Genomic DNA, 12,672 nt, shown 5'->3' on the forward strand with positions numbered 1-12,672 from the left:
AAGCGGGTTACCCACCTTTTCCAGGTGGGCGGAGAGAGAGAGAGAGAGAGAGAGAGAGAGAGAGAGAGAGAGAGAGAGAGAGAGAGAAAAAGCTGGCGCGAATATATGTGGCGTTTACAAGTCGTCGTCTTCGTTCGAATGTTCCGGGCGTTCGTTCCTCGAATACATATTGCCTGCTGGCAGTAGCAGCGCAATTAACATCACTCGGGGCTCGAACTCCCCGTCCGACCTCGCGGCGAAGGGGGGTGAAGACGACGGGGGAGGATCGGGAGAGAGAGTAATAGTTTTCCCAGTCAACCGTTTCCAACCCCCCGTCTTCTCCTCCCCCTAGTCTGTCTCTCTCTCCCTCTGTGCCCCCCTTTTTGACCGGTCGTCCTCCTCCGACTCGTGTATATCTATCTCTGTCTATTTCTCTTGGCAGCGTCGATCTACGCATATTTCAGCGCCGAAAGCGAAAGGGTTAAAATGAGCAATTCCCACCTTCACCCCCGAAAATTTAAGCAATAATAAATTAATTGTCTCCTGAGAATTAAGTTCCAATTTTCCGTCTTATTGTGTTGGCGAATCTCGCAAGAAATATTGATGTAGAATGATTTAAGGTATAAAATAATTTAACTGAAAATATATACAATTATATGTTATCATTAATATATATATATATATATTTATTGTACGATAATTTCGAATGGCACCTTTTGTTTGCATCCTTCGAATTGTATTTTCTCCTGTAACTTTTTCCTCCCCATTGTCCTCTCATGATTTGCCTACTTTTAGCGCCCATCCCTTTTGACACCCATAAAGCTGCACCGTCGTCGCGTATTTGTCTCTGGTCGCTATTTTCTTTTTTTTCTCATTCTTTCTTCTTGTCTGCTCTCTCCGAGTAATATCTTCTCGTTTATTCTCTCCCGAGTCCTATCTCCTTTTTCTCCCTTGTCCTTTCTATTCTTTCGCTCTCTTTGCATCCCTCAGATCGTAACTTCTCTTTCGTTCTCCCCAGGTCTCCCCTTTTCTCTCTCTCTCTCTCTCTTTCTCGGTCCACCCTATGTATCGTAGCTCTTCATTCACCCCTCGGTCGGTCTTCCTCTCGTCTGCTCTCTTTCGCTTCAATCTTCCATCCGCCCGCGATCCGCTCTCTTTCCTCTCCATGGTCGTCATGGTAACCACTTCCGTCTCTGTCTACATTTCCGTCTTCGTCCGTCGTGGACCACTCCATCTTCATGTCCATCCATTCCGAAAACATTGACTTTACCAGAGCGGTTGTCGCATGATCGGTGATCCAAGGACTAAGAATCTGCACGAGCATAGCTTGGGTGCGCGCTTTTCGCTCGATTACTACGGTCAAGGGAAAATTTTTCCCAGGAAGCGATGGAAAACACCAAATATAAAAATACACCATTCATCACTGACGATACATCTCTGCAGGGCAAATTTACATTTATATTACACAAGACATGAAAAAGTAATGAAGACGAAATCGAGATCGCGGAAGGCTCTCGAAATTGCCTCTATCTTTCTCTCTCTCCCGCTTTAAAACACATTTGAAAAAGAAAGAATTCTTTAATTAGAGAATATGATATTTTATATGGTGCACGCGGTCTTTATAAAAGTTATATTAAAGAATTAATTTGCGAATTGTATTAAAATATCGCTCTCTAATTGAATTTATTTTTTACTTCTTCTCTTCTTCCTGAAGCAAATGAAGCGGATGGGAGGCCGGGAGTTTCTATTTTAAGACGCGTTGTATAGTTGCAACTGGAGCTAAAATAATAATCATCCGCCATTTGCCTCTCTTGGAAAGAGAGAAAGACAATGCGGAGTAATTTTGTATGCGCGGAAAACGAGAGACGCGCTAACGGATAGGAGATTCTCGATAGAACTTTGATCCTTATCGTGCAACTTTGATGTAGACAATCGCGCTTTGAAATGCCTCGTTAGCTATCCTGTATATATCGATGTCGCGAGACTTCGAGGCGGTTTGTCGGGATCTTTCTCGCGATGAGTACCTAATACCCGAGTCTCGAGTAAACTATATAGCCGTAAAGCGGCAGATATCTCAAAGCTAAATTTCCCAACGAGCTTGCAGCGCAAGAGCTTACCGCATATAACGGCCATTTATTTTGCGTCATATACGCATACAATTGTATACTACGTATTGTCGTGTGTACAACTCATTATTATATCCATAAAAATATGAAATGTATAGTCATTCGCAAAAGATATCCGTCTTCGAAGCCTGAGCTCAGTTTGCGAAAATTCATGGAATATTTAATGTAGATAATATCGCGAATATATATAATATATTTAATATGTAATATTTAATATAGGATAATCTATGATAAGTTATAGAAGCAGCGATTAAAATTGTCGCTGATCGGAAAATATCGCGCGAGACTTTACTAAAGGATTATTTGCCGCGTTCAACTATATTCTCAAAGCGATGTAAGGCGATTTCTCATCGTAACCTGACTTTTCTCGGTTCCTCATTGTGATTCCGTAGCGCAAACCGCCGTTCTCACTTTGTCACTGTCTAATAAAGCTTTTTGCTTTCTTGGCAGATTCACGGCGGTGCCGTGGTCTTAAGTAAACTTGACCCGGACCGTCAGTTAATGGATTCGGGAACACTCCCGGGTCCATTCGAGTATGCAAAATGACGAGTCTCGAGGAAAACGAGGTAGTAGAGGAAGGTAGAAGTAAACAGAACCATTCCGGCGATAGCGAAACCCGCCAGGTCTGACTTTAAACGATCAGATACACTTTGGTTAATAAGATTATTTGACGCGCTCGTGGTCAACCGTGTTTCCTTCTTCTCGTCTCGACCCAACTCCGGAGCTCTCTCGTCGATTTTCTCGGACATTTTTGCACTTTCACGTCGTGCACTTCCGAGAGAGGTTTCCTGTCCGCCTACGAACTCGAGGAACACATAATACGCACACTTTCTCCTTAATTTTTTTACACTCTTTCAGAGATACATGTATGTATCTCCGCGTTAACAATGCAATTAAACGTCAGATTATTAAATCAAAGGATCGTAATGAACGGAATAATCCGATCGAGGAAGTTGCCGGCTGAAAAGAAAAAAAAGATGAGTGAATTATCGAGATCCCCCTCGATTATTATCGCGTCCGACAGATTTATTTTGTGTGCCCCTTTCTCCGAGCGGAAGCACACGAATCACAATATTAATTGGCAAATTAAAAGAAAGCTTTGCCGCTTGTAACGAAATCGCTCGCTGGCTGGCTGTTCGTCAATTTTAATTAAGTCTTAGTTCTTACGTAAGTGATTTCGCCTTTTCCTTGCACGCGAAACCGGGGATTATGTATTATTCTTAACTACCGCGTCTCAGCGAAACGTTAACTGCAGCTCGCCAGTTAACTCTTTCCACGGTGAGGCAAACTTCTTTAGACGTTCCACGATTACTATTATTATTTCCATTACAATACTACTTAGCTGCACTTGCAACTCTAATACCTGCGGTATCATTAATTGCAAGTCTCAACGAAGATACCGCTATTGCATCGTGTAACGAGCACAGTATGAATAAAAATTACGTGTAACAATGTTTTTTTTTTTTTTCTTTTTTTCGATTAAAGACATCTCATGTCGACCCAGATCTTCTACATCGATCGATCTTGCATATCTCAATTTAGATACTGTAATATAAAGCAGTTAAAAAATAAAAAAATAAATTTACCAACGAAACAAATTTAATAACAAGTGTGACAGCGTTCGATATTATAAAATAAGAATGACATAAGACAGCTCGCGTTGTGAATCACTTTCTTTGCACTTTTGTTGCTCTCTAACTACATTTCAGTATAATCTTGATTTTTTTTCTAATTTACAGTTTGTTTTTTCTTTCAGAAATGCTTCGTGAAAATCAAAGGTCTCCGCAAAACTTCGAGGAAACACGGGAATAGTTATCAAGATGGAAATTGCGGCTTATATACAGGTAAATAACTTGCTTGTGAGGATTTATTATAATAAGAAAATTAAATTTTGCACGAGCGACGATTCGAGTCAGGACTTTATATTTATTCGTCCATGCGAATCGAAATTTTCGGGTCGAAATTTCTACTTGGGGGATTCTAATGTTCACATGATGTCTCGTGGCTAATTTACATAGCCAGACCGGACGCGCCCGATCCTCGATCGAGGAACGCGAGCTAATATCCGGCCGGTAAGTTGATGCATTAATTGCATTAATTCCCGAAAGTATAGCCTGATCGTCTCGATCGACGACAGTTGTATACGTATATATGTATATATATATATCGGTGACGTGCCCCATCGCTTGAAAAAGGAGGGGAGGAAGGGGTCATCGTCGACTCGACGAACAAAGATAGAGGGGTCAAACCGACGTGGGAGTAGGAACGTCTGGTCGCAGTGGCGCATTTACATTTGTAATCGCATCGTCCGTGTCGTATCGTTTAATCCGCTCGCGCGACTTGCGAGAGCCTGATTGAGCTGAGTGCCAATGGCACTATATCGTTCGAATGAAGCAGATGCGAACGAAACGCAAGCCGACGCCCGAGAAGTAGGGGGTCTATCTATTTTTATGAACCCTAAAGCACGCAGTGACACAGAACGACCAGTCTTTATTTCCATTTTTTTTTTTACTTGATATTAAAGGCTAATTTAGATTTTTTAAATAATTTAATTTGTTATTTTGATTTTAATCGAGAAGAAATGTTCGAAAAATTTATCAAGTTTTATAATTATAATTTTAATATTAAATGTATAATTTTATAATATTATATTTATATATTAATATTTAATTTTATTTATAAATATTATAATTTTAATATTATAATTGGTACATAATTTTAATATTAATAATGTAAGATTAAATTTATTTCATTTCGTTTTAATTGTATATTTTTTTCTGAAAACTTTTTTACGATAATTCTGATTTTATATTATTTTATATATACTTCTCAACATGATACGCATATTGCACGCTTATGTTATATGCATTTAGGATTAACGATACGGAGAAACACTACGTCATTGTGACACCTTTGCTCGTTATATCTTTCTTAAGAGCTTAAGGAAATAAATAAACAAGATATAAATCCGTGCGGTGAAACGAATAAAAAAACTAGTACTTCAAAGCGAGCCAATTAAATTTGCATCTCATGCAGCATCAAGTTTTACCGCCATGCACAAGTAGAACGGGTATATAAATATTTATTTGACGTAATTAAATTTCGCTACACAGAGAGAAAGAGTTGCACACGGATGAAACAATGTCATCACTATGTGCATCCCGCATGTAATATATATTATAATTGCGTAAAAAAAAAAGAATTCAACGTTACCAATTAACTGACAGCTATTATTCATATTTAATCTTGTGTTTTCGAACGCTCTGTCTCTTGTTTTGTACGAGGTTCTCCATTCGCAAAATATCTTTACACGCAACGCTGCTCCGTGAACCGGAAAATCGATAGTTCTTACGACAGAAAGGAACGAATGATATAATCGAGATTTCGACAGATTTACACGTTTTTTATATAATTCGTTAGTAACGGTTCAGGCGCACAAAGAGAGACAAGGAATTTGCTTCGTACGATACATACGCCCATTTACTATTTTGAAACTTTTGAAACAACGTACAACCGCACGAAGTTGAAGTATGCACACAGAAAATATTTCGTAAACTAAAGCGTTGAACTGACGAAATATCGTCAAGCAAATAAATGTGACAAGATATAATTAGTCAGTATGTATATATATTATCTAAGATGGAAAAATATAAAAATATTATGTTACAGAAAAAATATAAAAAAATATATTAAAATAATAAATTATACATATATTATATATTTAAATATTATAAAATTTCTACAATTTTTCCAATAGCATATATATATAATATAGTCAGTAATATATGTACATAATATTTTTTGTTTAAAATGAAATAAAAATATTATTTTGGAGAGAAAATATAAAATTGCATTAAACTGATAAATTATATATATACTATATTTAGATTAAATGTTATAAAATTTTTATAATTTCCAACGGCATTATTTTTAGAAAATTTATGAACGTGGCTTTTATATATGCGCGCAGATTCGCTCGATATACATATATATTCGACTAGATTTATTCGTTTCCGGCTGTTTTACAGAGATAATTGATCATGAAAAGTTTACGATTACGACTTTAATACTTCTTTCTCTCCGCAAGAATTCTTTTCATAACTGGATGATTATTGAAAAATATCCAGCTGAAGGATTAAAAAGATAAATATTAAGAATGCGCGGGACGGCGAGCTCGTCGTTTCCCATGCACTTATAAAACACTTCCGGCCGGATTATAATTTCAAATGGATATTCTCCGCAAGACGCGGAGAGAAAGGTCTAGAAAGAGCACGCGCACTCTTCGTTTCTTTTTAAAAGAAGAAATCGCTACTCCACATCAAAGATTTTATTTTTTCCTCGTATACGCGTCCACAGGAAAAAGAATAAACGCGACATAATATCGCATTCGAATACAATGGACGGCTTATTAGCATTTCGTACCTTCCCCCGGACCCCAATCACCTTTGACCCTTTCGACCAGAAACGGCTTCTATAACGTGGATATATACGCGATTCCTCACAAAGTGTCGCCTCCTCTCGCGTCGTCCCTCGAAACTTTCAACTTTCGCACCTGGTTTTTGCGCCTCCTTTTCTTCTTCGTCGAGAGAAGCTAAGTTGACGAACACCTTGGCAAAGCTTAACTTCGCCAGACGTTTGTATACACAGACCGTTTCTTTTCTCGAACCAATTTGGATGAAAATTTGCTCTGCGAAAATGACCAAAGATATCATCGCAGCAACTTTGTATAATTCTTCTAAATTATACATAATTGAATATATATAATTAAAATATATATATAATTGAATCTTGAATGAAAAATTTCTTGAAACAAAGTTTACTTAAAAAAATTGAATATCTCGGAGCTAAAAATATCTTTGCCGTTATATTTCTAGAAAACGTTTTGATGGTTGCATCCTTGTGCTCAATCTTTCTTTCAATTACCTTTCATAACCAACGTGTTCGTGTGTATATATATATATGTGTGCAGGATTTCAATCAAAATATAAATTAACCGGAAAAGCGACAAAAACAGGCGCAGGTAAGATTTATTCCATATGGGGCCACGTCGGTTCTCTAACAAAAAAGCATCCGGTTCGGAAGAGAACCAACTAAAAAAAAGAGAAAGAGAGAGAGAGAGAGAGAGCTAAATAGAGCCTAGCCTTGCCAGAGCTCTTTTACGCTCTGGCTAAGAATGCTGGTGGAAAAGAAACTACCTCGAAGCTGTATGGATGCCTCGTGTTGAGTGAGAAAAGACAGAATCCTTCTGGCCTCCTTTTCTCTCCTCGGGCAAGAGAAAAGGAACGCATCCTGCGGAGGAGCGCGTCGGTATACTATACGCACCTAAGTGAATCCGAAAGGAGAAAGCTCGCGACACGACATCCTTTTTTCTTTTCTTTTTTTTCTTTTTTTTCCTCGGCGACGGAGGAACGGCTAGAAAAAGCATCCTGGAACCGGTCCAGAGGATGAAAGAATGTATGTAACGCGCGCGCTTTCGTAAATCGGCAAATGAACACCTGGTGGCCAACATCTCCCCGCCTCGCCTCGCCTCGCCACGCCGAGATTTAATGGAATTGAAGATTACTGTGTGGCAAAAGAGTTCTTGCCATTGTTGCGAGCAACGTCGTTAGCCGTTTTCGGCATATTACCGCCTTTATGAGTTTTTCGGTCATTTTAGCCCGCGATACGATCGTTTTATCTCTCCTTTCCTGCGTTTTAATACTCGCCACTGTTTTTAAACTCTCCCGCAAAACCGAGCAAAACAACGTCGAGAATTTAATAAGGGTTCAATTAGGGGTTATTGTGACACGCGAACGTTACTTGTCGACGATGGGATTCTTAATCGTTGATAGCCGTTAAAATTATACTCATTCAATATTCAATATACAATATGTATATGTATAATTAAAAATTACAGTTATGCATCGTTCGAAAATATCGCTGATACGGATTGAAATGAAACGTTTCATCAGATATATTAATTCTCTTTCGTTTACATCAATTTATGCGTAACGTTAAATATGTTACGTTAAAAATTGAATAAAATATTTTAATACGGATCGCGCTAGAGATATTTATTAACGTTAAACAAGCTATCCGTGCAGCAGCGATCGACGGTATAACTTTGCGATATTCCATGGAAATGGCCAAGTTTTCTAACATCACGACATCCGTAAGATTCGCCGTTCCCAATTTATACCTTGCGAAACCAATAGAACGACAAAGGACCATCAAGAGAGAGAGCACTCTAGGACTCTTCCGGATAAATCGATTCCTCTCTCGCTATCTATCCATCCAATGTGATGGCTCGTTGCTGGAGAAGGTCGTCGTCGTCCTTATCGCGGTTTGCCTTTTCTCCTCTGCTCTAGCACCGAGACAAATTAACGCTCCGACTATTCTCTCCTTTTGTCTATCTACCTAGCTACCTGTCTGTCATGCCACGTTGACAACGACTTGCCGAAACCACTTGCTCTTCTCCGATAACGAGGACTCTGATAATTAACATAATTCGCGATGAAAAAAAAAACGAGACACTCCCACAACGTCGAGAAGCGGCGCGAATTGCGAGAAATCGCAGCGAGGTGGAAATGAAATGCGGATGCGAGAGTGGAAGCCCTGATGAAAGGACTCTCCAAGATTCATCCGTGGATTCTGAGAGTTGAGAGTCGCGCATTTGAGAATATCCGATATTTTTCGTTTTCTTTTCGAGCCGGGGAAAATATATGATATTCATCAACATTTTGAAATTGACAATAAGCATAAAAATAAAGCGATAGGAAATAATGATATTGATTACAGCGAGAAGAGATAAAGATTAGGCAATATTTAAAAAATGATTTAATTGAAAGAGAATAAAAAAGTATAGGCGTAAATAGTCGCATAAATTAGAATTATTAATTTAAATATTTTTTCCATAATATTTAAATAATATTATTATTAAGTTAAATATATAATATTATATTAAATTAAATATTTCAGTTCAATGTATACGTTCTTTATCTAATGGTCAATTTAACCTCCCGATAAGTAACATCTCGTTCATCTCTCGATAAGTATATATATATATGTGAATTAGATCGAGATAAAACTGGATCCCGTTGCAGTAAATAGTTGGCGCGCTCAATAATAATTTACTCGGTAAATGTCGTCGACGAAATCCGATACACTCAATATATATATACATATATCGTTGTACGAAATTTTTTCAATAAAAATTTCATTCATAAAATTTTTAGAGAATTCTGACAAAGAAACGGTGAGTCATTGGGATTAATTTAATAAATAAATTGAGTGTCAGTGGAGAGAATTCACAGACTTAAACGATTGATATCGATATATATATAAAAATAAAAAACATGGTAGTGTTGAACACGTAAAAATGCGGTCTCTAAATTGAACCAGATAAAAGAAACGTCGAGGAAAAATGGAGGAAGAGCTGCTGGGTTCTCACAAATGCGATGTCCCGATAACGAGACAATAATGTGCGGTGGCTCGTGCCAATAATTTCAATTTACGGGGTTGCAAAGGCTTAAATCAAGAGTCCTTGAGAGGAGTATTACACCCTCATCGACGATGCATTCGCACTTGTGCGGACCATACAACGTGTTATAACGTGAGACGTGAGAATATCAATTTAACACTGCGGTAATTAATTGCGCGCGTCTCCCAATTAAATTACGTTTATATTATATATATAAATGAAAATTCAACTTTCCCATTTTTTTTTTAATATTATTAATAGTATATTATATTTTAGAAGGAAAGAGATAATATAAACGTGAAAAATGATACCTCGTACAAGCTCTCTTTCATTTTAATCAACGAGCAGTAATTTCTATTATATATTTAAAAAATATTTTTATAAGTTTTTTTTTTTTATTAATATTGTCCATATTTTATTTTGATTATTTTAATTGTAGATAATTAATTTTGTTAGAAATTTTTAATTACAATTTATGAATTAATTATTAGTAATTATTTACACACGTCACGTAAATTACGTTTATATATAAATGAAAATTCAACTTTTCTAATTTCTTTTTAGAAAATATATTTTATTTTAGGGGAAAAAAGAGACAGTAACGTGAAAAATAATATCTCGTACAAGCTCTCTTTAATTTTAATTAACGAGCTGTAATTTCTATCATTTCTATACATTTATTTACAAAATATTTTTATAAAAGTTCGTCTTTTACTAATATTTTCAATATTTTATCTCGGTTACTCTAATTGTAGCTAGTTAATTTTGTTGAAAATTTTTAATTACAACTGAATTACTCGATAATACTTACATACTAATAGATAATTGAATTAACGAATAAAAGAGAGACAATACTCTAGCTTTATTACAGCATCCTAATTTCTATCATCGACTATCTGCCGTATAGTTTCGTTTTCTTTTTTTTTTTTTTTTTTTTTTCCTCGCGATGACTCGCAGTCTCGTTCTTCGGCTCAGGAGAGACTCATTAAGGAATTCCGCGTCGACCTGGGAAATTACTATTATTCTCCGCGAGTTCTTGCGGCAATCAGTGCGTGGCGGCATCGTCGCAGGTATCGCGGGACCAAATCTGCGAGCTATTTACCGCAAAACTCGAATTCCCGGTGGAGACCACCCGAGAGGATATTGGGTTGCGGTTACTATAAGATCGGAGATTGTATCTGTTCTCGCGCGACGACGATTTTTACAGAAATTATTTTTTTTTAAATACAGTAAACAATTTATCGATTTTTTCCTCATGTTTTAGTATAAATTATCACCCATGTGTATGTGTGTGAAGTCATCCTTGATTGAATCATCCGTCGGACTGTGTCCGATATCGTTTATTCAAACGTGATTAATCCTATTTGCATTTAATTATTAGCGTTACAAACGAATCGGTGATCTAATTCCGACGTACTTTCGATTTCGACAAATTCGATGAAAATTCTATTTATAACAATATAATCGATACACCACATTCGACATTCGAGAGACGCAGATATGTATATTCTGCTCTTTTCGGGATTAATTTACGGTCTAGAATAGGCTTGCTTAGAAAATGTTTTCCATACTTTCGTCTTTCTCGACAAACTGTTATGAGATTATAAAGGCGATCTTTGTTGTCATTTTTTTTTTTGTCAGAGCCGAAGTTTACATTAGCATTACATGCGGCAAATGGAATGAAATACGCGCCGGTTTACAAACATCGACCGATGCTCGAATTCGAACAATAGACACGTTTACCCAGCATTCTTAAAAGTCGACGAGGCTGCCGGCGAACGCTCAGTTTCACTTCGGACGTCGGAGAGATGACGTCGCGCGTTAAAATCGGAAATAAGGCAGAATATTCTCGAATAGTGCGCATTAAAGTTTAATTTGGGTACAAAAGTCTGTACATTTCTGTATTCATCTTCTGCAGATCTCGCCGAAGACACCATCTCTCCCTCAATATTAAGCAGGTATACTATTGCATTCTTTTTTTTCTAAGCGAATCTTATTGATCGTATAACAAGAAATCGAAGTGACGCAAAAAACGAAGTTTTATACGATATATAGAGTTATCTGATTATATAAAGATTGTAAAAAAAAAACAAATATGTATTTTCATCGATGTTGCGTCGAGATGACGCTCTCGCATAACGCTATTTCCATAAATATCCGTTAACGAAAGAAAGAACCTGTCGAACAAGAACATAGATATAGGGTCCCTTAAGTGCAGCTCCAGGAATTCTTACAAAGAGCATACATAGTGCCTGTCCCGTACACGCATGTCATACAACAAGATTTTCTTCTTAAAAGGCGCGAATAAGAGAAGGTATAGTTTGCGCGATTTTTTATTTTTATCTAATTTTTTTCGATGCAAAGTGAGAAAAATCTCTCCGTTGCACTTTTAACATTCATATTGTAATCGCTGAAATTTAAATTTAAAAAAAAATCTGAAAAATATCTCTGCCTGAAATTTACGCGGTTTTCACGAGACTCGTGGAAATTCATTGACCGCGGATTTTCTGGAAAATTCTAACTTCATCGTGAAAACGAGAGAAAGCCGCACGCGGATTGAGCTAATATGTGGATTTGCCTCTTTTACCTTGACCCTCTTAACAATCGCAAACTCCCTTTATCGGAGGTGAATCATCCTCCCTCCCTTTTTCCGTATTGCTCATCATAAACGTGCTTTATCCTCTAATTTGCGCATTATAAGTATATATGCTTCATCTTTTTTATCATATTTATTTCATTTATATATCCCAGTCATAAAGAAAGCAAGTCAGTAATTATTTATTACGTTGTACGAACTACTTCAGCATATTAAATTTTTAACTAGCTGTATATAATTAATTAAAAAAAATTTTTTTAATTATTATTCCAACATTTAAAATTATAAACATACCAACATAGAAATAAATACACACGATATTCAAGAAAATATCGCGAATTCTAACAATCTGAAGAAAATCTCTTGATTTTATTATAGACAGAGATAGACGCGAGAAGAATGAGAGGACATCTCGCGAAGGACTTTGCGTTCCTCTCGCTGTAAATAAAGGAAGAGTGCTTGATACGCGCGTGGCATCAACCACCGTGTCGGCATATGGGATTCTCGCGTTA

At 36.9% G+C, this 12,672-nt stretch overlaps 1 protein-coding gene across 2 annotated transcripts in view; it reads left to right on the forward strand.

The window, feature by feature from the left end:
• The window catches only part of LOC145946915 (uncharacterized), a 37,618-nt gene that overhangs the window by 14,349 nt on the left and 10,597 nt on the right, over nt 1-12,672 (forward strand). For both annotated transcript variants that reach the window (XR_014427093.1, XM_083056668.1), the window contains one exon: nt 3,862-3,949. Coding sequence is in view for 1 of the 2 variants with exons in the window: in XM_083056668.1 (XP_082912794.1) it covers nt 3,862-3,949 (88 nt within the window). In the remaining variant the exon portion in view is untranslated. The remainder of the gene's footprint in view (nt 1-3,861; nt 3,950-12,672) is intronic.

This window comes from Prenolepis imparis, unplaced genomic scaffold (genome assembly GCF_030444845.1).
Source record: "Prenolepis imparis isolate NDT839.2.m4 unplaced genomic scaffold, iyPreImpa1.0 SCAF_2, whole genome shotgun sequence".
NCBI lineage: Eukaryota > Metazoa > Arthropoda > Insecta > Hymenoptera > Formicidae > Prenolepis > Prenolepis imparis.